This window comes from Notothenia coriiceps, unplaced genomic scaffold (assembly GCF_000735185.1).
Source record: "Notothenia coriiceps isolate Sejong01 unplaced genomic scaffold, NC01 NC01_scaffold00011854, whole genome shotgun sequence".
Classification (NCBI taxonomy): domain Eukaryota; kingdom Metazoa; phylum Chordata; class Actinopteri; order Perciformes; family Nototheniidae; genus Notothenia; species Notothenia coriiceps.
The window spans coordinates 192,044-217,752 of record NW_011344555.1 but is presented as its reverse complement, the minus strand read 5'-3'; the positions used below and the strand labels follow the sequence as shown (position 1 = coordinate 217,752).

At 40.3% G+C, this 25,709-nt stretch overlaps 1 protein-coding gene across 4 annotated transcripts; it reads right to left on the bottom strand.

Moving 5' to 3' along the window:
- Nucleotides 1-6,667: 6,667 nt before the first annotated feature.
- Nucleotides 6,668-25,234, bottom strand: kita (KIT proto-oncogene, receptor tyrosine kinase a). Of its 4 annotated transcripts, none has more exons than XM_010773013.1 (21): nucleotides 24,916-25,234; nucleotides 22,622-22,876; nucleotides 21,265-21,585; nucleotides 21,033-21,172; nucleotides 19,954-20,146; nucleotides 19,628-19,814; nucleotides 18,698-18,813; nucleotides 18,344-18,458; nucleotides 16,651-16,835; nucleotides 15,115-15,221; nucleotides 14,851-14,977; nucleotides 14,206-14,310; nucleotides 13,845-13,955; nucleotides 13,538-13,679; nucleotides 13,275-13,369; nucleotides 13,049-13,179; nucleotides 12,578-12,700; nucleotides 10,825-10,936; nucleotides 10,630-10,729; nucleotides 10,277-10,382; nucleotides 6,668-9,079 (listed from the first exon to the last, which is right to left on the bottom strand). In XM_010773013.1, exons 1-21 carry the CDS (start codon nucleotides 24,968-24,970, stop codon nucleotides 8,894-8,896), a joined length of 3,012 nt encoding a protein of 1,003 aa, XP_010771315.1. In that variant the 5' UTR covers nucleotides 24,971-25,234; the 3' UTR covers nucleotides 6,668-8,893. The 4 variants fall into 4 exon arrangements, with proteins under 4 accessions (XP_010771315.1, XP_010771316.1, XP_010771318.1 ...); XM_010773014.1 differs by having other exon boundaries at nucleotides 19,954-20,125; XM_010773016.1 differs by having other exon boundaries at nucleotides 19,954-20,125; nucleotides 21,265-21,549.
- Between the last annotated feature and the right edge of the window lie 475 nt (nucleotides 25,235-25,709).

Sequence of the window (25,709 nt, the reverse complement as noted above, 5' to 3'; positions counted from 1 at the left end):
AAAGAACTTTATCACAATATTCTAATTTTCTGAGACAGTCCTGTATATTACAAACAGGATTGGTGACAAAGCGCAGCCCTGGCGGAGGCCAACCCTCACCGGAAATGGGTCAGACTTACTGCCGAGGACCCGGACACAGCTCTCGCTTTGGGAGTACAGAGATTGGATGGCTGGCCTCACCCCATACTCCTGCAGCACCTCCCACAGTAACTCCCTGGGAATTCCCAGACCCCCTCCAGGACCCTTGCAAGATTAAAAAGCTGATCCCTCGTTCCACGACCAGAATGGAATCCGCATTGTTCCTCCTCAATCTGAGGTTCGACAATCGGCCTGACCCTCCTTTCGAGTACCTTAGAGTAAACTTTCCCGGGGAGGCTGAGTAGTGTGATGCCTCTGTAATTGGCACACACCCTCTGATCCCCCTTTTTGAAAAGGGGAACCACCACCCCGGTCTGCCACTCCTTCGGTACTGTTTCCGACTTCCACGCAACGTCGATGAGACGTGTTAACCATGCCAGTCCCTCAATACACAGAGCCTTCAGCATTTCTGGGCGGATCTCGTCCACCCCCGGGGCTTTGCCATTGTGGAGTTGTCACAGATTGTGGATATTAATTTCAAACTTGGTGACATTAATGCGTTTCAAAAAAAGTTGGAACCACTACAATCATTGTTGGTTGTTTGTAGTGTAAGGGTTGGATAGAACATGTCACAACAAAAATATATCAGTATCTGTCAACAACAACTTATTGATAAATAAGCCTTGATAAACCGCTTTTAAATGTATTATGTCAACAGATTTCCCATAACTGTATTAGGTTAGCTGAAAGCAATAATATTAAGTACAAAATGAAATGTGTTGACATAATACATTTCATTAAAGTCCACGTTTCAGTTTTTTCAGTGTACTCTCATCCCCTCCAACACCAAAACCAGCAGAATTCCTTAAGAGACTTGCACAACACACACCAGACAGGTAATTGTAGTTGTCACAAATTATACAGTTTGCCGGTCTTACATTATGCAACAGTGTGATCCGGACAACCATTTGTCAATAGCAAATTACAGGGAAAAAAAACATGCGGCCTGGTTTACATTACACACCAGCAGCGTCTCACACTTACACTCACACACTATCCTCACACTTACAAGCAAGGTACCTCACAGCCCTAGTGTTGTAATGAGTTGAGAATAGTAAATCTCACAGAACCACAAGCATGGCTGTCAATGAAATGTTGTAACAAAATGATATTTATATAGCTTAATGTGAAAAATGTGCCTGTTATATACAGAATATATAACATAACACCCTCCTTAGCTCCTTGCAGCGCAGGTATACCTCTTAAAAAGTGTTACATCACATTTAGCTTTCATCACATTGGTTAACAGCGGCAGATCAGTGGCAACCAAGATCCAAGTGGAAATCATTGTTACTTTAATTGCAGTGCTCGCTGGCATAAGCTTCTGCCAAGGTGGAATACAATTCAAAACCACAAGAAAACAATGGCAAAGCCAGCGCAGAAGTGTTTGTCTACTGATCATGGGAAGGCAGTTTAACAGCAACATAACTAAGGGCTGGATCAAAGAGGAAAGTCCTAAGTCTACTCTTAGATGTGGGGAGGATTTCTGCCTCACTAACACAAACTGGTTTCCACAGAAGAGGCGCTTGTTAGCTGAAGGCTTTGGTTCCTTTCCTACTTTTGGAGACTCTGGGAACCAAAGGGAACATCGCATTCTCACATTGCAAAGCTCTGTTGGAATAATATGGTACAATGAGCTCTTAAAGATGCTGTGGTGCCTGAACATTAAGGGATTGATAGTTTAGACTCATGGTTTTAAGTGGTATTCTTGATTTGTTTGGCTTGAACAGAGAAGCAAATATGGGAGCGATATGACCTTTTTTTCCTAATTAGTACAAGTTCCACCAAAGAGAGAGATGGGTAAAATAGGAAAATAAGTTTCACTATAAACTATGAATTCATACTTTTCTTATGGAGTGGGGTTTGAAACAGGGAATTTCTCATGTGTATGATGAATACCTTAAAACCCTGGTTTCCTGCCTCTCGCCATGGATGCGCTCTCAGATTTCCTCTCTCGTTCACACCATATGTGAAGGGGTTTAGAGACTATGAGAAACAGCTTGCTTGAAATACCACGATCCAAGACCTCATCACCTGAGCCACTAGATAGAACATATGGCAACACACTGTGTGTAGACATGTTTATGGATCTTTATTTAATAATAATAAGTTATCTTACAAAACGGATCTGAATAACAAATGTGTGCAGAAGGTCTCTAAATACTTTCCAGGCACCCATTTTAAAGGAAAAAGCGACCATATTTGTTACCAATGTTTGCTATTAAAGCTTTAAAATCTCAATCGAGTTTTTTGTGTTTCATTGCCTTTTGAAGGGGCACAGTAGAATATAAACTTCTGCAACAATTACTTTTTAAATGATGGATATCAAAGGTTAAGTGTTTTATTTGAAAGGAGAGTGGAGGTAGTAGATAAACATCATAAAAAGTGTATTCCCTCCTGTATTAGGAAAGGTTATCCAACTGTCCAATACAGAGAGAAATGAACTGTATAAAACGTGTCACTTGTGATAAAGCACACTGGCCTCATAGGTTTCAATTGCAGCATGAGAAAACTCAATCTCTCCTAAGATCTGATAAAACCATGGCGAAAACAATAGTTTGATACGGCATGAATGGCGTGTTTGATAGAGGTAAACATCATGATCATCTATGTGCCAGATCCAATGAAACTGGAGATTCAAATGAACTCTATACCCTCCTTTTGTCAGCCTTGCATTACCAGTTAAATATTTGATGAGCTGACAGGTGATATCCTCCTGCCCAACGGAATGTTCCGGCTCACAGAAAGTCTTGGAAACAGGTTTCAGGTGTGTGTGTGTGTGTGTGTGTGTGTGTGTGTTTACTATTAACCAGCTGAGTGTTTTGTGGATGAAGGAGATGATGAAATACTATAACAATATTGCACAATTACCTGAAGGTGAGTCAGAAATCATATTATACTGTATAACATTGTTAAAGCTTCAGAACAAACCAACAAAGGCAACACAACATTGTTTCTAATGGGATAAAGGCTATTACTGTGAAAAATGAGAACTGTCAAAGATAAGCATCATATTACATTTGATTTGAATAACGGTTTTAAGAAGTTACCCATTAACCTATTCCTCAAATGATCGCCCAGAGATACGGGCATGTTATAAAGGAAGAAGGGTTGCAATGGTGCCCACACAAACATTGTGGCATCATGCCTGAGGTGAGCATTGATGGCTCGGATTAATGATTGACTTAACTGTACCGAATGTTTGTTGACATCCTTGGTCATATTTGAAAGAGGTACAGTAAATACACTGACAAAGTTCCTCTCACACATTTATCCGAACTCATTTACTAAGCGTTAAATGTCCCTTTGCTCAACCATACTATTAGAGAGATATGAACGTTTTTTCAAACTCTCGGGAAGCCAATAAGGACATTGCCCTTGCAAAAGAATGTAACAAAAACAACACAATGTCTTGTCTTCCTCAATGTCTCGTCTTATCCCTGTGGTTATATGTCGAGAGAAAACCTTATAAAATGTTAAACAGTATTTAAAGAGTTGTTTATCCATCAAGTTCGTAAAGTGTTTTTATATTTACAACACACTCATGGCAGCCATCTGCTGCAGTCATTTGGCCTGAGCCTGTTTCTCACTGGGAACAGAAGGTTCACTCTTAACACATGAGGAAGTGCAGTGTACCTTAGATAAAATGTTGCCCCTCAACTCCCCGAACACACACACACACACACACACACACACACACACACACACACACACACACACACACACACACACACACACACTCCCTTTGCGGTCCGTGTATCTCTGTGTTTGGGGCTGGCTGGCCGCAGCAGCACCCCTCCTTGGCTCAGGGTGCACACAGGGGTACGGTTTCCTGAGCAACTTGAGCAATTATGGGAAGTGGTGGTGACCCGAATATTAAACCATGTGCACCCACATTGCATTCCTTCCCCCCCCAGTTCATCGGTTAACTGCTACAAGCGCCCAATAAAAATAATTGAGAGACTTTATGTCAGTTTATTTGGGTTCATGTAGGACAAAGTCGGTGACAATGGCTGTATTCATCTCAGCAAAGCCAAGGGGAGGCTAGTGGGTATGGGAATGTGTTCTGGTGTACTAAATCAAGTAAACCCTTTTTTCTAACCAAAGACTTGATGATATCTTCGCCGCATAGTAGCTTGCATCCAGCATCACATGGTAGGCTACGAAGCATCACATGATGCTGAGAAACGTTGTGATGTGGTCAAGGAGGTCATTTAATAGAGGCCCTGGAGGTAGACTGTGAATGTTCCTTTTCTCTCAATACTTTTCCAACTTCACAGAACTTGGATGGAGGTTTGTTTTCTGTGTATTTGTCGTGATAATAACATTTCTGGAAATTTAGAAATTACTGACAATATTGAGCCAAATAAATGTTCTTCCTGTCCACAGAAACTGCCTCTAGTCTTTGTATTGGCCACAGAGCAGGCTCTGGGCGTTCTCCTACATTAATCTTAAAAACATACACCAGGTGTTTCACATTAAACTGCCAGATTTACCACAAACAGCGTCGGAAGGAGTGTGACATGCTTATCAAATTTACAACCAGAGCAAGGAACCACAGTGGGTTGAGCAATCGCAGCCGGCACATTTTTACAGGGGACAAAAAAAACAGGGGTCCATCGCATGTTTTTTACTTGATTTTTTCTTCATATTATATATTACAAAACACAAGTCTACATTCCTGGAGCCAGATCTTTTCCCAAAGAGACAAATCAGGTGGTATATTATGGCTCTTCTTCATGTTAATGGGAATTTAAAAAAAGAAAAACAACATTATAGATGTCAGTTTTAATAGTATTGTAACTTGCTTGCTTCCACAGGACAATTTCACGAGACAACATGAATTTACTGTGCACTAGCCCTGAGGAATCCTAAAGTCATTAAGTCAACGTGATACGGTTGACTCGACAAAAGGTTTATTGTTATTGAAATTTTAGATTGGATTTTAGATTGGAGTACAGGTCGAGTTGACAACTAAAAGGTTAATAAAGGTAATTAAATGTATATCATGAATAGATCTTATCATCAAAATTAGAAAGGGAGCCTAAGTTTTTAGCTATTCAGTTAGAAATATCTCTTAGTTTGTGTCCGGAGGCTGACAGTCTCTCCGTATTAACAGAAGGCTCAAAGCGTACAGTTGGGGCCGGTTCAGACTTGCTTTGATCCGGCCCCTAAACTTCTTTCGGCTTTAACTGTCGTGGGGCTTTCAACTTCCATCCTTCAACTCTCCTACTTCTCTTTCTCTTTATCTATGCACTAATGTCTCATGAAGGCATATTATTAACTCAGCATCCAGGGCATCATCTCTGGAGTTTTTTGTTTCCCACCTGGCGGGTGGTTACATCTGGATAATGAGTGGGGGCTGCGCCTGTTGTCGTGGTCCTTCCTGGCGCCTTATTATTTATTATCATCCTTCTGGATCCATGTTTTCTTCTAAATGTTCATATTATAATTTGGATTTTCATTCGGAGTAGTTCATTTTGTCATTTTATTATCGTTGTTAATCTATAAACACTACACCTTTTGCACATCTGTCCGTCCTGGGAGATTCCTCCAATGTTGTTATTTATAGACAAATATTTTAATGGCCGACAGGTGCCAACGCGCTACAACGGCCCAAAACATTTCCATTTGAACACATTGCAGCTTCAGAAACGATGAAAATATAAAAATCACAAATGGGCAAAACACATGCAAATGAAGAAACGTCTTCAATAGCTAACCAAGTCATTTTAAAATCTTTTGACGAAATACGTACAATCATGAAACAAGCCTACATGGGCCAACAGCTACAGTTCTGTCCATGTGAATTTTAGCGTTTCCATTTCTTGCTACGCTTCTTGCAGCATTTTGTATTTGTAATGTTTTCTAAATGCTGCACATGTGTTGTCAAGTAGGTGAAGATATTTCTTAATTGGCATGTGTCTTGGAACATTTGTGTTTTTATATTTGCATTGTTTCTGAAGATGCAGAGCATTTCTCCCTAACGGAAATGTTTTGGGCCGTTGTAGCACATTTGCACCTGTGGGCCACCGTAAATATTCCAATCCTACCAAAAGGCTAGATGATAAACAGTCTTTATACAGTAGATACATATGTGTAACTGATTGACATTTAAATGTTGCAAGCTATATTTTAAAGAATTGTGTTGAATGTCTATATTGCCCCACTGGCCTAATAACAATGAAACTGCAAAGATAGGTCTAAGCCTTTCTCTCTATTAAACTTCCTTAAGTCTGACAAACAAATATTTAGTTCAATGGTGGGATTTCCTTCTTGTCTCTTATCAGTTAGATCCTAAAACAATGGACTCTGCCCACGCTTGTCTGCTCTCAGTGCTGCGGCCCTCCTCGCGGCTTTCCCCTCACGACCAGATGTCCCTTTCTGGGCTGTAGCCAGAGGATTTAGATTAGAGCAGGAAGAATAGCTAAATAAAATGAGATTGGGTGTCACCCGCTACTGTAATTCACACCAAAATGTCAACCTACATCTCACTGCTAAAAAGACAGGATCTGATATATTTGCTATGGACGCCTTAGAACAACAATGTTTAATTGGGAATTCAATATACACATTTTTATTTACATTGACATTATGAGCACTGGGATGACTTTAGTCTGTTTTGCCATGGCAGTTACCAATTGAACTGATTACAATTATCAATCAAACAAAATTAAAAGATTTGCCAAAATAAATCTCTCTCTTCAGTTGCCATGGTCACAGAGACGCAAGCAGCTTTTTTTTCCAGGTGAACCAACAGTTGGAAATCTGTGCACACATAAGAAAATACAGCATTCAAATTCAGCATTAATGTACCACATCTTCATTGTGATAAACATCTTCAAAAGCATAAACATCATTTTACAATATACGCCTGTTTATATTTACAAAAAGACAGAGCAGTGTAACTGAGGGACAATTGTAGCCTAAAGGAATAGATGAACATTTAGAAGTGGCACCTCCATATGGAATTACTTAAATCCTGCAATACAGACATGTGCACAAACACAAGTAGACATTCATGCTCCACACACACACACACACACACACACACACACACACACACACACACACACACACACACACACACACACACACACACACACACACACACAAACAAACACAAACAGGACAATTTCCTTCAGCAGGGCTCTTCACAACAACATCCACTACTGGGAAGAGGGGAATCATAATGGTCCGGACTGATACAGACTACTGGCTGAGAGGTGCTGAAAGTCCCACTTCTAAAGGCGGATACAGCTGGATACAAAGGAGAGGAGGACTGCTGGGAAACCAGCTACTGGTCGCAGAACAATGAGATGACAAACACACGGAAGCAGAGCGCTGTACGCAGCGTTGACGTCTGAACAGAGAGCCCTGAAGACGCACTGGCTCATCTCAGGGAATATTGCAGTCCACTTACAGTAATGTTATTTAAAATGTGCATCACACTGACTCGATCCATGATATATACTGTACAATTGAGAGCTATAGCAGTATCATGGGCAAAAACACACCAATTGCCTGTCAGCCAGAAGAAAAAGTGTTCCTTCATAAAAGGAGGAAGAAGGTAAAAAGCAGAGAAATCATGTATCAGAAATGGCAGTACCTGTCTCTCATGCTTGTAAACAAAGATCATACACTGGATGTGGCATGAGAGCAAACCATATAAACCTGAAATTATTTACAACTTTACAAGAGAACTCTCCAGCAGTCCAGCTGTCAAAAAGTGAAACTATACACCTGCATTACATGCCTCTGTCACAAAGCTAAGATGAACACCAGGAGTTACAGCTTCCTCAGAGTGTCTTCTTTGTCAAACGTTTAACTATCCATGTCATCATATAGCAATGACTAATATAATTACCTACAGTTATGTACATATACAGTCAAAAGCACTTCAATGAAAAGCTAGCGTACCATGTATATCTCATATCTCTGAACTGTGTTTACAGTGTTGGCGGGCCGATCCATGAAATGCTTTGACGGATCCAGTAGACAGTAAGTTGCTCTCTAGGTAGTGACAACCAACAAAAAAACAGCAAAAATATATTTCCTGAATGACTTGAAGCACTTATGGACACTAAGCAACTCTCTAAGCAAACCAACAATGCTGACTAATAGCTTATATACCAGTGTCTCGATATATCTATATTTAAATTGGCCCCCAAAGATTGTTTTCTTCATATAAACACAGATCTGAACCGTTATATAATACTGACAATAAAACAGGAAAATAAAAAGAAAAAAAAAGTTTTTCCTCCAACAATTGCAACTGCCAACCAAAAAGGGAAATGCTACATAAACATGTGTAACAGAAAAACGACAAAGAATAACAAAATGAAAAATGTACAAAGAAAAAAACTCCAATAGATAAACAGAAACAGTGTGAAGGACATTTTTAACAAAAAAAAACCCAAAAAATACATAACAGTGTAATAATCTACTTTCATGACAGTTTTAGAGTAACCGCTGATATCTCTCCACCCTTCTCGGTGCCTTAACAGTTCTTTGTTATAGGCAGGGGAGCATTAGTCCGACTGTCCTCTGTACTTAACAACAGTAGTAATGACAATGATGAAAGCCATTTGTCCTTTGTTGTTTCTGGTATGGCGATTAACCATTCGTCTTCAACAGGTAACAACATATGCTGTTGGTACCAGGCCAGTGGGAGGGTGTAGTAGTAGTTGTAGGGTGATATGTGGCGGAACATTACAGGCACTTCATGAGGCCGCCAGAGAGGTGGAGTGTGTCCTTACACCCGTTGTGCTCTGAAGGTTGTCCCCTCGAGAAAGACCTCGTGCTGGACCAGTAACGGCTGAGTCGGAGCGCTGTTATTGCCAGCAGCAGAGTTATGACTGTGAGGCGCAACGCTCTCAGAACTTTGTTCCTCCCTGGCTCTCGGCGTAACAGGAAGCCTGGAGCTAAAGTTCAAATAGATCTGAGGATTAGGAAGAAGGGGTAAAGAGAAAGAGGACAGAAGGATCATTATTTGATATTGTTTTTGTACTTCAATTTCAAACATTTCAAACAGTAAACATTACTATTCATCTCATTTGAAGACATGGACTCTTTAGTGACTTTAGCGTTGTTTGTGTCATTTTCCCATGAGATAAAAGCAATACTTTTCTGCTGAGAAACAACAAGCCGGCTTCAGCCCAAGGCAAATCAAAACAAAAGGTCTTGAGCCAGTGTGACTGCTCTTAGATGCTTCACTCAAAACAGCTTTGCTTTAAGCTGAATGCTAACAACGGCTATATTTAAATGTATATGTTTAGCAGGTTTAAGCAGGTATTTCTTTGCTCACTATTTTAGTTTAGCATGTTAGACATGACTGACACAGTGACTATTTTAAAAGACACAGATATTGTGGGGTTTGAACATGGCATCAAATCTTGTTTAATCTGTACGAAAATCTATTTGAAAAAAAAAACTAGCCATATAATCTTTCGTAAAACCACAATGTTTATGTCTTCTTACATTTTTGTATGGATTAAAACAAGATACAAGTTGTTAATGAGAGACCTTTCACCACTTTTTAAAGCTTTTAACCAGCCAGTCATGCTCACATTTGAGTATGGTATCAATCTTTCGAAACTTTATCTTAGTAAGAAAGCAGATTATATATCCCAAAATGTTTACATGACATTGACATAAGGAATTGTCAAAGCTATTGGAGCGTAAGAAGAGAGTCATGAGAACAATTGGACCCTGATATGTAGCATGGTTAAATCAGACCAGCTGAGAGTTCATACATATCTGCTCATGCTGTGAGAGGCCCATGACCTTCAGCTGACGTATGTGTGAAAACTCAGGAGTTTAAAAGCAGTTCTGAAAATCACAAATGATTAGCTTTAGCATTTAGCATAGAAGGCAATGTTTTGATTCAATGCGCATATCTTTTTCTATATTTTATATCTTGTCGAAGCTCAAAATGGTGTCAAAGGTAGGCCTATGACCAAATTAACCATTTCACAACATATTTTACCATTAAAGGACTCTGGAGCCGGTCCTATTTCACAACCACATACAGTATTTCTGTTGAATGCCTGTGAGTCTTCACGGTTCATTATCTTTAAGAATGGAATTTATAACCGTAAAGGTAAAGTAAACAATATCAAAGAGATGAGCAACCTACATGCTTTGTGGCATCCGTCAGCTGTTGTTCAATCCTTTCCACAACCTTCCTGAAGGGAGGTCTGTTGAATGGGTCAGCATCCCAGCAGGACCTCATAATATGATACCTACACAGCAGCAGAAACACATAAACACTTTTACTTGCCTGCAGTTATTACATCGCCACGTTCTTTTTTCGTATGTATATTTTTTTATACTTGTGAACAGCCAAATGCAACAGGATGAGAGCAGACTGCTATGCAAATCCCACACATTGCATTTTTTTTATATTCTTACCACCTCTATCCACCATTTCACACCATTTCTCCTATGCTCTTTTTACACACACGTATTAACTTTTTAAAAATAACTCACATTTCACTGGGTGCAAACTCTGGAGCATCCATCCTCTTTCCTTCTTTTATCAGTTTGTAGAACTTGGCATCCACAGGCATGCCAGGATACGGACTGTTTCCTACATTTAGCGGGGAAGATTCAGTTACATTGTGGGGCTCTGAAAAACACACAGACAGCCAGATAAACACACATACAATAGATAGATAGACTTACCTAGTGAGAAGATTTCCCAGAGCAAGATGCCGTAGGACCACACGTCACTCTCAAATGTATACACACACTCAAAGATACTTTCTGGAGACATCCATTTCACAGGCAGACGAGCCTTGGAAAGAAAGCATTGAGTAAGTAAATAGAGAGTTGAATTTGCTCAAAATGTAAAACCTTCCACATCCCTAGTAATGATTTCTTTCTTTTCTGCCTTCTTTAAATGTGGTTGGCGTCAAACATATTATGACTGCTTAATGAACAGACTGTACAAAATGCCAGGAATGCACACAGCGTTTCCCTGAGGATCTAAAAACTCATAGTTCACAACCGCTCTGTGCCGCACACACCTGATATGCACAGATACATTCAAAGACACATCTCACACTTGGGAAACTTTAAAGTCATTAAGCCATCACAGGCGCACGCCAACAGATTTGCATCTCGTATAAATACTACTACTTTTTGTCTTTGTACCTGCGACCAAGGCTATCATAATGGGTATATCTGTTGCTAGGAAACATCTTTAGCTTTGTCTGATTCAAAGCAATCAACGAGATAATGAAGTCACTTTAGTATCAAAAACTGTAAATGTAGAACTCCTAAAGTCAGAGCAAAAAATATCGGATTATGCCAACGTAACTTCCTTCATTCAGTTCGTTGGCTTAACAGTTGCTTACAGTTTATTGTGCTTTGATGTAATGTGACAGTTTACATTGTTAAGTAAGTAAATTATAAGTGTCATTTAAAATGTGTCAACCATTTCCCTTATTAACTTCTTTAAGCTTCAGTGTACTTGCTGCGTTAGCAAGCTCACGTTAGCTTTGTCAGTTCAGGTAAGGTCAGTGCAATGGCACCTAGGTGTAGTCTTTAGTCTTTTCGTTATTGGGGAACTTGTTTGTCACGATTCTCATGTTATGTCACGTTTATAGTTTGGTAGGTTTGGGTGTTTTTGCTGTTTTCCATGTCATGTTTTCCTTTGGGTTATTGTCTGGTCCTTTCCCTGTGTTTTCCTCTTGTCATTAGTTTCCCTGGTGTGTCTAATGGTCTGATTATGTTCACCTGGGCCCCTGTGTTTTCTCCTCCCTCCTCACCTGTGTCTTGTTGTGTGATTGAGTCTTGTGTGTATTTAAGTTCTGGGTTTTCTGTCTGTCTTGGTCGGTTCGTCTTGTTCCCTGACTAGTTCTGCGGTGAGTGTTCTGTTTTGTCATTGTGTATATATCATAGCCTTGAAATAAAGGAATTTTCAGTTTATATCTGCATTTGGGTCCTGCTTGTTTCACAACCCGTGACATTGTTTGCTTGGTGAAACCTGTTTTTAGTTTAGTATCGTGCAAATCTTCATTTTGGTAAATCTTCACACATTAAAACGTCAAGAGAAAGTCAAAGACAGATGGATTTCTAGTTTGGGCTTGAATAAGTGTTGTAAAAAGGATTGATTTTAACCTATTTTCTCTAAGCTTTGAGCAGACCTGTCTTAACAAACATACAGATACAATTAGCTTTCTAGTGATCTACAACAGCCCTAAGGAGGAAGTTTACATACACAGTACCTCTGACAAGTAAAGGCACAATAGACAAAGCAGGGACACGCCCAATAAGCTGGTTAATTCCTTTACACATCTATTTAGACTGTTTCAAACCAGAACACTGAAGCATAGGGTTTGATTTAGGATTATAATGGTATGTTGAAGGGGGGGTTCATGAGAGACACCATTGTATGTATCCTGAACTCTCTGTGTCTTTAGTACAAACTTACATTGCCTTTGACTACATAGTTGGAGTCCATGTTGATGTCTCGTGCCAGGCCAAAATCACAGATCTTTGCTACTCTTCCTTGAGTTAGGAGGATATTTCTTGCAGCCAGGTCTCTGTGGATACACTGAAAAATATGCAGAACCTCTTTAAAGATCAAATGGAACATGTCATATACATCACAATCAATAACACAACATTTGATTTGGATTAAGTGCTTTTTCTAATGTGGTTTGGTACTGATTTTCCACACTTGACTCTGTAACAGACAACCGCACTGACACTGATACATGAGCTTACTGGTCACAGTATCTTGCCCTCACAGCAAATACATCTTTTAACAGCATGCTCCAACATGCATTTAAGATCCGTTTACTGGCTGTGCAACATGATCCTTGCTCTGTAAGATATCACGTCAACAAATTCACATCACAGCTAAATCCAAAGGGTATGACAATGGTAATTTGATGCTCACATTTTTGGAGGCTAAGAACTCCATGCCTTTGGCCACTTGGTGTGAGAAGCTGAGGAGGTCTTCTGTGTCCAGAGACAGACCATCCTCTTCAAACATCTCACTCTCTTCATCTGCTTCAACATAGGAGCCACCTGAGAGGACAAAACAGGACAGAGATTTTTTATTGGCCTGAATCCTACTGTATATTTTAGGATTGAGATATTTGATGAATGACTGGCTTGCTTGCCTTTGCGTATTGAGCGTCTCTTCTCAGAGGATGAGCTGAAAGGCGGGTTGCCAGCAGCAGAAGGCCTCATGGTCATGTAGCCGTTCAAGCTGTCACTGTGAAGAGGAAAGGAGCAGTCTGGTCTTAGCTGAGCACAGCCACACATAGGCACACTGCTGTCCAAATACCCTCCTCCTACGCACACTCTGGATAGTAAATACGAGTACTCTCTTTTCTCTTACACACACACTATAACTTTCATTACACAAAAATAAAAACCTCACCCAGCTGTGTCTCTCTGTGGCATCACGTTGCGGTAGTGGCAGTCTTCTTCGAGCTTATAGCAGATGAATGATTCCCTCTTTCTGCGTAGAAAGTTAAGAAGGTCTCCAAAGCAGCAGTACTCTGTGATCACCAGTGTAGGGCCTTCAAACAAAGAAACATACCTTAAGATGATGATCTTACCAGATACATAGATTTAGTAATTTGGCAAAACTATAGAGGTGGCACACTCATTAGATTATGTCCACAATCTTTGTTGTTTCACTCTAAATTCTTAAATGAATATACAGGACAACATGGCTGCCGCACCTCCAACAGTGCAGGCTCCCAGCAAGTTGACAATATTCATGTGGTTTCCCAAGTAACTGAGGACTTTCAGCTCTGACATCAGCGCCTCTTTCTCTGTGGCGTGAGCGCTAGCTGTGGGGGGAAAAACATTTGAATATAATCAGTAACATTATCAAAAGGATTCCGAGTAAACTCAAGTTGAACTATGATTATGGATCATCATCTGGTATTTGGAGGATAAATACATTAGTTATTGTTTGAAGGAAATAAAAAAAGGTTCCTAAATATGATGATTTGTAGCAGTGTGCAAATCACCAAATACAAATATTCTTAAACTATGGTCTAAAACCAACAAGTAAGACACATGTGAAACAACGCTTACATTTGAGCATTTTCACAGCCACCGTCATGACTGAATCTGCTTTGGAGATGCCATATGCTGTGGCTTCCACCACTTTTCCAAATGCACCAGATCCCAGTGTCTTCCCTGAAAAAAAGATGACGGACATTAAACTGTTATTCCCAACCCTTTTCCCCTCCAACAAACTGGTTTTATGCCGCTGTTCCTAGAATAGCACTAGTTTTAGCCCCCGGGCTGTGTACATAGGCACCAGGACATGCAGGATCCTGTTTAAGGATTTTTAAAAACACCACCCATAATATGTCAACATTATTATGTTTGCAGTGAAGGAGTGGGCTTTCATCATGTATGAGCTGTGAAACTGGTTAGTAACAAGACACATGGCTAAAACCTTAACGTTGTGTAACTTGACACAGAAATATTACAATTTCTCAATCAGCATGAAGTTGCCTGCGGGTGACAGGGTTATCTCATTCTGACTGCACTGTAAGGCCTTGTTATTCAAACTATTACTGTCACAAGCCCTCATCTATGACCACATCATCATTTATCTGCGCCTACAATGAAGACACTTGAATGTCAGAAATTGCATATTAATGGATTTGTAAAGGCCTAGACACAGCTCTTAACGCTGTCAACATTGATAAAGGAGGGCAGGGCTCTTACCAAAGCGCAAGTTATTCCGAGGAAACTCCCACTGGTGATCGTATGGTAGCTGGGTGGGGTCAATGTACACATAGTTGTTTCCATGGATGCCCTCGATAACTTTCCACTGAATCTGGTATTTGGGTTTCTGGCAAGAATTCAAATACAATGATACACCTTATTAATGCTACAATGAAGTTTCAACATGCTGCTCTTTTGATTTATCATTTCCCAAACATGATAGAAGAGGGCGTGCCATATTGGAAGAGTGCAGAGCTGTCTTACCTGCATGTACTTGTAGAACAGTATGATAAGGACGAGACAAAGGATGCCTGCTGCCGATACCGAGCCAATTAACAGAGGGGTGAACAGATCATGGGTGACAGTTCTCTCTACAGGGAGAGAGAAATGATATAGTGAGATACAAAAGCAGTTGCAATAGAGTCTATTGGTGACTTGTTCAATGATCTAATATGTTTATACTCTAAATGACATTGCAAAGGGGCATTAAGGTAAGCCAGAGAGGACTTAGTCACGGTGAAGCACACTTTGGTCAAATCACAGCAAACAAATCCAATTATTTATGTATTTATATATGTTCCCATTCTCTGTTATATTCTTGTTACTGTTATATCATTCAGTTGAACTGCTTGACATCTGTTTTGATTATACAATACCTAACTGTATTTACTTTGCCTTTACAGCTGTGTCTCTGTGGGTAATTATATGTAATCAGTGTTCTGTCCCTTTGTGTCTGGCTGTTTTTGATGCATTATTGTCTTTCTCCTCTGCACGGTGGGGTGTAATAAGCTCTTTAGAGATAAGCAGCTTTCTCTCCACTTCAAATCGGAAAATGCAGAGTCTGCAGGAACTAATCCCCTGTAAACCTGTCAGTGGTTTCTATAGCTCTATGTATTCCCTGCTGCAGCTCATTGACACCTCCAAGCCTCCCACTGCCCCAGAACGCAGCAGCAGCAAGCCAGGACTCCTACTGAGCTCCACACTCTGAGCGCCTCCGCCTGGTCTGCTGTTACTCTGCGAAGCACAAAATTCCTCTGCACACGCTCCCAAACGCTTGTCCAGCCTTGCCACAAACACTCTCCCTTATAATGCTCGCCCACATGCCCGCTGTAGCCACAGTTAGACCCCCATGTCCTGCATAAACCCAGGTCTCCACGGTCAGGCCGGGACAACTTCTGTACTTTCAGCTATTGCACTTGAGAGTTCATTATAAAGCATATGGGAGGGCTGTTAAACAGAGCGGATTTGGAGTGATAAAGTAAACAAGAGACTAAAGCTAAATCCTATATTTAAGTTACACATCTTATCGTGGTGAAACCTGTCTGAGGATTTTCTCCTTGCCTTTGTTTAACAAACAGATTATAAACCACCAATTTCTAGTACTAAAACCACACCTATGGGTTAATCATTTCCAAAATCATGCTTGAAGTAAATATTTTGAATTAGGGATTAAGTTCCATGTGGGGTTTACAGAATTACTAACGTTGTTTCACAATGCACAAGGAGGAATGAGTCATAAGCTTAAAAAACGACTAACATCAGTTAAAAAACTGTGAAAAAGAACATCAGGTGGATACAAATATGGATAAAATTGTCATGTCTTTGTGTCCTATTATATAATGTTGACTTCAATGGGCTTGATTATAATCTAAAGTTGAGGAGATGGAGAAGATTACGTCAAATCAGCAACAAAACATGAGACTGGCGACAGGCGCCCCGTTCAAGATCACATGGCCTGCATTTAACTGACTGCATACTACTTTATTTACGCAGGTGTGTATATTTGTGATATCTACTCACCGCTGATGGAAAAGAGTGTGTAGGCCTGCTCTCCCTCCACCGTCGCCACACATTCCAGAGTACTGAAACGTCCCCTGCTGACGTTCACCCGACTTTCCACCTCCGTCTTCCCAAACATGGGGCTGAACAGAGTCACAGTGATGACATTTTGCTCTTCCTGGGTGGCATTCACCTGTTGGGAGCACCTGAAGGCAGAAATGTTTGCATTGTTAAGAATTGGCAGTGGGGATCAGCGATTGTCTCACTCTGACATCTGATCTCTCGCCTTTGTCACAGAAGTAAAACATTCTGGATTTCCTCAGACTTAAAAACTATTTTTGTGATATAAAACATAACAAAACATGCAAAACCATGGACACAAGTTGACCAGAAGTCATACAAATGGTTAGGAATTCTACCTATGTTCATGAAATAGCGAAAAAAAAACGGGGCTTATCTTTCACAGCATCACACCATAAAAAAGCAGCTGTTATCAAAATGTTCTCTGAACACAGGCCCACTCTGTCTGGACACATCACTTTCACGTTTTGCACATACATGTTCGTGAGTGCATGCAATGAGTTTTAATTGGATTTGATTGTGATTACTGAATTACTGGATAAGTTTGGATAATCACTTATGATTCACTGCCTGTGCTGCATGGGATTGGTGTTGTTATTGCTACCAGGTGCTCCTCCTTCAACACACGTTCTGTATAACACAATACCAGGCGCGTCCAATTGGATCCAGGCAGACATCCAAGGCACCTACCAACAAGTTAATCTTTCTCCCGTCAAATCCCACAATCTGAACATTCCCTGCATCATAATACCTGACTCTATCCAACGTGTCCTTAAAGTGACCTTTAGTATCCCCAAGAGACTCTTCATATGAGTTTCCCAAACATCTAAACGTGAAACTGAAAATAAAGATCACATATGAATTGAAATGGTGGGTGGATCCCTTGTAATCAATGGCTGGCGCTCATCATCAATAGAGTAACTGAACATACATCTTGTGGCTACAGTTGAACACACAGACAGACATGCATGTTTTATTGCCATTGCAAAAGCCATTACATTTGTTGGCAAACATCAACATACTAATTGGATTTTCATTGTTATGGTGCATGATGCTTTTGATTTTCGTTTGGCAGCTTTTCTTTTGTTTAGTCAGTTTGATGACCAGTCTGCCTTATAACGTTTTACAATCCATGTTACTACTTTAGACTCTGTTAGGTGCACTTATTAAACCATCCAAGCATGTTCTGTTTAACCAAACTACTGTTTATTTTTAACTAATAAATTAGGATAAATGTTTTGACAAAACACAGGGCTTATCTTATTTAAAGCTACTTATGAAGCCTCATTAAACATGGTTGCAAATAAATATTTCTCTATAAAGTTAAACATTAACGACTCAATAAGAAGCAATTATAACTCAGTAGGACTGTGAGTATTTCTTATTGGTCAGATTTAACTGGAGTTGTAGAAGTAACCCCTGTTACTTTCATCGATACCTTTTGAATGGCGCAAAGACATTTTACACCCTAGATCCCAATTTAGCTCAACAACCGAAAACTAAAGAAAGGCACAGACAATACATTAATGCACCAAACTCTTGTTTTAAACAACCATTAGTGTTTGGACTTGTAGCTGCCAATTACAAAAGCTGATTGATGAAAAAGGTATATAAGCTTTTATTAAAATCTCACCGGGCATATGGCTGCTCACAGTAGTACCAGGCGATCTGCGGGGCAGGAAACCCCTCTGCCACACAGCGTACCTGTCCGTCAACTGGGCCCTCATGAGATACAATCTCTGGTTTACCTATAGGAAAAACAAGTGAGTCAGGTAAGAGATGAATGACAAGCTGGAGTTTTTTTTATTTGCATTGAACCGTAGTGAGCTATAAATGATACAGTGTAAGGTTGAGAGCAAGACCTCATTTCCCACAAAGAAAAAGGTCAATAAGACCCTTTCCCACATGTCAGCTCCTGAGGTTAATACAGTTCGTTATATGGCTTTAGGGAAGAAAAAACCTTTAAAAAATCATTAACACAACTTACTGATCACAAAGATGGTGAATGTGTGGTTTACTGAAGCGTCACCGTTGGAGGCTTGAAAGGTGTAAACTCCGCTCTCTGACATTTTCAGCCGCACGAGCCTCAGCTCACTGCTGTACCTGAACACAAATTACATTTTTAGCATGAATGCATTCATACATTTTTTATAAGAATAAGTGCTTTTACATTTATTTTACAAAACTGGTATTTCCCTTTTCTGTTTATCAATGCTGCCTGAGAAGATAAAGTATTTGCCTTTTTGAAATTATATCAAGTATTTTCTTTTGCTCTTAAATGCAAATATGTTGATTGACAGTATACGTATGTAAATCATTTATAGAAAAATAACAAGTAGAACAACATGTAGTGGTATTTTCAAAGATCTTTTGGACTCCCTGACAAAGGCTTCATCCTGTTAGGTCTAACATCATTTGCCATAACAACAAAGGTGTTTTGGTTGATTAAAAAGGGAGTGCCTTGGAGTCTCGAGCAATTTACAAACTCATTTTAAGAAGCTTTTTTCTATAGTCGAGGTTACTTTTTTCCCACAGTTGATATGGATTTATTGATTTCCAATAGAGGATTAAAAGGTCATCTGATATTTTTCACAAAATAAAAAGAAGGTTGAAATGAGTGGAAAAGCATACAGCCTTCAAACATATTAAGCAGTATCTCTATAAGCAGAAATAATTATTGTTTTATTTTCCTGTATGTGCAATTTATATTTCGACACTCCCGTTCCACCAGTGTTTATGGAACCCTCTTAAAATTCCTGCTGCTCTTCTCAGCTGGCTGTTACAAGTGTAGCCGATGCATTAACACTGCCCTAACCTGCAGCCAAACCTAAGTGTTAAATTCCACTCCGCATGGGTAATGAACATTTCCATCTATGTGGTAAAAGTGGAGCACTTAAAGCGTGTGTGTTTGTCTCACCTGTACTCATGGACGTGAGTGGTGATGACATGGTCGGTTGTGTTTCTCAGCTGCTGGCCCATGAAGCTCCAGGAGAACCAGTGCAGCTTTGGATAAGCCTCCATCTCAACATTTAGGGGCAAATTCTCGCCTGAACGTACATGGATGGTTTCATTGATTGCGGGTGTTAAATTGATGAATCCTTTTTCTGAAAAATAAGGAAATGAGACACTGTTATCAGGATTTGAAGAGGTCAAATGTTGTCTATATTTCTTTGAAGTGTCCAGACCTCACAGTTCAAAGTTCAAGTTAACAAAAGGCGGCTTCAAATATCTTCACACACTCACCGTAAACATCGAGCCACACTGACTGTGTGCTGACCCCTTTCTCATTCTCAGCTTCACATCGGTAACGTCCGACGTCTTGAGGTCCGACCTCAGTGGTGGTCAAGGTGGCGCTGCGCACGTGAGTGAAGTTCTCCTCCAGGATACGCGAAACACCGCCAACCTTTGGTGGTTGCTGTGGATACCAGACGGCACCCTGTCAACGCCCAGAGATCTCTAGAGATTAACCCTGTCTGCATATCTATCCTCGCCAAGCACAGCACTGACATGAACACACAACCGCCTGCATGCAAGTAAACACACGCACACTTTGGTCCACATGGTTCACACAAAGCCAAGATCTTTGACCCCTCTCACTCTCTTTCATCAGAACAACCACTGATACCAGTACATGTGAACCTCTCAGTTAAAACAAAGAAGTATTTTAATCTAATTGGAAAACATAATAATTTATTTTCTAGTTTGGAACATTTAAATGTAACAATTTTCAGGTAAAAACCAATGGAGCCGACAGGTGTTTATCATTAGGTGTCATAGCATTTCATGACTGCAAGAAAAAAAGACAAATTCAGAACACATGTGGTGAGTATAATTCCACAGGTCTGCTGATATTTAGTGTTTGAATGTTCCCAAACATTAAAGTGAATTATCTGGTTTTACTTATCATAGCCCGTTTAAATCTTAAAAGCAAACAATCAACAGTTAAGTGTGAATTCACAAAAGGAATGTGCAGCCTTTGCTAACCCCAATTTTGCCGCAAAGCAAATAGCGTCTTGATGATTCCTTGCTATTTGCACCTACTAAAATTACAAACATTTGGCCCTTTTCAGTGCAGATTAGCCTCACTGCGAACACCTATAAAATTCAAAGAGACTAACCCAAATAACCACACGCAGTTAAAGTGCGCTTAAATACCGTAAGTTCAATACCTTTTGTGAATCAGATCTTGACACGTTGAAGATTTGTTTTGCAATTTCTGGTTTTATCAGCAGCCACAAGACATTCTTTGTGAATTTGCCCAAAATCTCTACAACAACAGATCCCCAACAGCACCCAGCAAAGGAAAGGCAGAAGAGTCTCACCGAGCCAGGTGGGGTGACCCACTTTAGATGGATTTCTCCATTGACATTAGTAGTGTTGCAGGTGAGGGATAGACCTTCATCCCTGATGAGAATCACTCTTTTGGACGCCTGCATCTCAATCACAGGAGGAGCAATGGGTACTAAAAGGAAATCAAAGGAAATTTGACTGAATTATCAACCTGTGCTTTTGGAGCACCAACGCACATACATACATGCATTTAATTCACTTTACCTGGTCTCACGATCAAGTTGTATTGAAATGATCTGACGTTCTCTTCCTTGAGTCTTCCTGTGCACACATAACAACCTTCGTAGGACTTTCGTGTGTTGAAGATGGTGATGCCTTTCTCGAGGCTCGCAGAAAACTGGAGACCAGAGGCCAGAGCTCTACTTGAACATGTTTCCAGGCGCAGGTTGTCCAGACTTGGATCAGTCGCCAGGCAGGAGATGGAAGCAGTGTCTCCCTCTCTAGTAAGAATCTTGTCCACCATTGATTTTCTGAAGGGATTTACAGGATCTGCCAAAAATGTAGGCGTCAGAGCTGTAAGGGGGGCTGCACACTGAATTGTTGAAGCTTTAGTTTTTGACAGCCATGATGTAATAATGCTACATAAAAATATACTTTTATCTTGTTGCCAAATCATATTCCATGTTGCCAATGAAATGTGGCACAAATTCCAAACTACATTTTTTAATGAATTTTACATTTTAATCCAATACCAATTTCACAAGATAAAAGCTGGTGTAGCCAATTCTACAGTCAGAAATGATGCAATTATAAGAGTGTGAATCAACCCCAGAACTTCAACAGATTAATTTAAGGAATGTTAACGTCTCTTTTCTTCCTGGCTTCATAGTGCTTCACTGATCCAAAGTTGGCAGTATCTTCACAAGAAGAGCACTGATGCTCTAACACAAATAATGAAGAAGACTGCTGGCTAATACACAAGGTCGTAAACAGTAAAGGTATTTGGCAACAGCAACCATGGGTGTTGCCAAATAGAACAGAACTTATAACGTAAACTTACAATATCTAAACTATAATAGTTACTTCTCATTTCTAGAATTGACAGTCACCATGACATACCCGGCAAAAGTAATGATTCTGCAGTATGTCTATAAAGTGATATCTACCCAGTAGAGGCAAAGAGTAGTAAAAACATTCAATTGTCCAATTACATAAATTCAATTCTAATCTATTTTAGTGATGGTACATGTGAGCCTCTCATCTAGTAAGTAGTGACTGCTTGTTTCTTCATCGGTTATGTGTGGTTTGTGGAGCCTGCAGTGATGGCAGTGGGCCAATGGGATATGAAGAGACATAGAGAAGAAAAATACAGTAAACTCAGTCATGCACTCAATAAATAGTTACAGCATCTACTGCACCTGTCCAGGGCAAAGATACTAACACCTTTGTCTGCGAGCACTCCCACACACACTGTTCCCTTCCTCCGCTTTACTCTGCAGTCTGTCTCACCCTGCTCTACATTTTACTTCTCTTTCTTCTCTCTCACACTCAAACACCACATAATATCTAACACATGTAATCAACCAAATACCCTCAATTACTGAGAGTTACATCCATCTACCTTTCACATAGACGTAGATGGAGGTTTGCGCTTTGGACATTTCCTCTAGGCAGATGTAGCGGCCCATGTGAGCTGGCTGAGCCCTGGAGATGCGCACTGTGGACATCCCAGTAATCTTTATCTCTCCCCGCACCTTCGGCCGGTCCTCCCGCTGCCACTGCATCTCCTTCTCACCCTGACAACGCAGCTCGAAGGGTGCGTTGAGCGGGACAACAAGGTGACTTCCAGCTGGGGTAATAGTTGGCTTGGTGTTGCCTATAAACCGATAGAGAGGGAAATCAATTGCATGTAAAACATGTCAAAATCATGAGGAGCCAATTTGGGTTCACAACATTAGGAAGCAAAACCTCATGTGAGTGGGATCATGGCCACATTGCTGATGTTTGTTCAGCCAGAGGAAGAAAGAGAGTTTCTTTGTTTGAAAAACCTCAAAATTAAGTTGTGCTAAATAATAAGTAAACCATGTTTTTATTAGAGCATCGGTTCCAAACCCATAATGGCCTGTGACTAACTTGTGACTCCTCGGCTGCGTTTTATAGCCTCAGTGTGGACACAAGCTGTGAGCAGTTCCACAAAAGATATTTCATAAACAGTTGAAAATATGCAGTATTTCACAAGTAAAGCCCCAACTTAAACAATATGTTCGATACCTTTATTTTTTAGATTGTTTTACATTGGAAAAACTGAGGCTTTGAATTCTGACTATCATCATAATGCAGGTAAAGATGCTTGGTGTAATGCTCAACCTCTTGACATCTGAGCAGATCTCTGTAATTACATTATCACGGAAACATGACATACAAATCAACACAAACAGAAACAAATAAAACTAATGTGTGTAGCCTTCGGACATTTAAAATGCTTTAAAACAGGAGAGCAAAGAGCTACAGCATTGTATTAAAATGTGTCAATTTAGAGAAGGCTAGTTCTGCTGGCTCTGTTTGCAGAGCATCTGCACATGCTATGCGTAAATATTTGTCTAACAACGGTGGAATTTAACTCAAAGGTTTTGTCAGCAACAGTCCAGGGAGCTACAAGTGTCCATGTGAGGTATATTTAATAAATAAAATGGTATATTTATTGATTATGGTGAAAGTGAATTAGGTCTGACTGTCGCCTGAGTGAACAAGCTTAAGGCAAACGTAATAGCGTGCCCTGCATCACATGACCAGCAAGCCTGTGCAGACTGCGTTAAGATGTGGCAGTCATTCAAAGTCCCTGATGATACCGACATGGCGTGAACATCAACGGAATCCCATGAGATCATAGCTGTACTTTCAAGCTGTCGTTCAGATGGAAATGAGAGAAAGAGCCCACCTGATGCCGCCCTGAGCAGCAGGAGGTTGGCAGACCCAGCGAGAACAGAAACCATGTGGTTCACAGTTTATCTGCAAGGTTGGCTGGTTGAATGCAGCCTGCCAAAACAACGTTCAATAAATGTGCGAGCCGCGTCTGGAGAAATCTTCAACTATTTTTCTACAATAAGATAAAAGTTGACTTTGGACTGAGTTTCCTCGCATTTGAACATACTGTAAGGAATAGCACTTATGTGAACCATCATATAAAACAACGATTCAAGATTAAATGTGTAAAACAAGGCAGTAAAACACAATTTGGTGTTTCTGGACCTTGACATCTGGAGTAATACTCTGAAGATGATGTAAGGCGATAATTATTGCAATGTCTTTTCAAAATTAAACCAAAATGCTCAAAAAGACACATGATGTGACAATATTCAAATAAAAGAAAAATGATACACGCATGCAGAGCAGTTCTACAAGTGCTAGTTTGCATGCTTCCAATGAGCCAGGAGTTGCCACTATATTTTCATAAAGACGGTTTTGTGCAGGGAGGAACACCGTATGAACCTGTCGCGTAAAACATAACGACCAAAAAGCCCCTTTGCATCGAGCTCACATAACCCGCCACAACCTCCACTGTTTGATTACTTTTCTGTTCAATTTGAGATGTTCTCTGACAAAAACATGAATTATTAAAGTAGCTCGTTTGCATCCACATCATCAACCCAAGTATCCACTTTCCTCATCAGGTTTGAGTGACTTTACTTGGTCTTATCAGCAGCCTTCACAACTCAATGCACCAGAACAAAGGCAATTGAGTAGAAATTCACCATACAGTCAATGTTGAAGTGGAGCATTTAAATGCATGCAGATTACTACGCAAAATCGAGCTGATTAAATGTAGGCATTCAGATGTTGTCGAGACTATTTTCCAAAAGTCAACAGCAACAAGTTGTCTGCATAGATAGACCAAGTGAAAATGATGAGTCTTACCTGGATGGAAGAGTAACTGTAAAAACACAGACAGCAATATCCAGTGGTATTCCATAGTTATTATTCCATGGGTCTAGCTGTGAAGATGAGCCAGTGCCTCTCTGGTTGTCTCTACTCTACTCGCCGAGCGCCTCGGAGTTGTGGGAAGTTGGCTTCAGGCTCTGATAGAGGCGCACTTATAAGTCTTTAAAGGCGCAGATGCTCAGTACAGCTCGCAAAAGCAGCAGTCGTCGCCTGTATGCAAACATGTTGTTCTCCTGGAGCGAGGCGGACCAGGTAGATCTGACTGTGGCGTCAACAAAGCGTTTATAGGAGCCAGTGGTGGAGCCTATTACTCATGCCCAACACAGGGAGGGAGGCGTTTGGGACCTGCTATCTGCTTCCGAGAGAGAAACACCAAGCGCACGTACAGAGTGTAGGAGCAAGATATAGATTCAGTCATGGAGTCCAGTCTTTTCCATCTGTTATGACACCTCTTTCCACATGTCTTAATGAAAACATCACCCTAACTTTTATTTTATTGTAAGGACACAATTGCCATAGTTCTCCATTAAATCTTATAATCATTTATTTCCATTTCACACAACCTCACACACGCACCAAACCCCCCAAAAACCCAAATGGAGACAAGAACATCACATAATGACCCTTTGTCTTTTGCTGCCTCATGATACCACACATGACTGTTTGTGAAAGGCACGCAGTCGTAGGCTTCTAGAGTTAGCTTAGTTTTACATGGGCTATAAAACAATAAAACTATCTTGATTGTTGTCCGATTAATGTTGACAGCAATG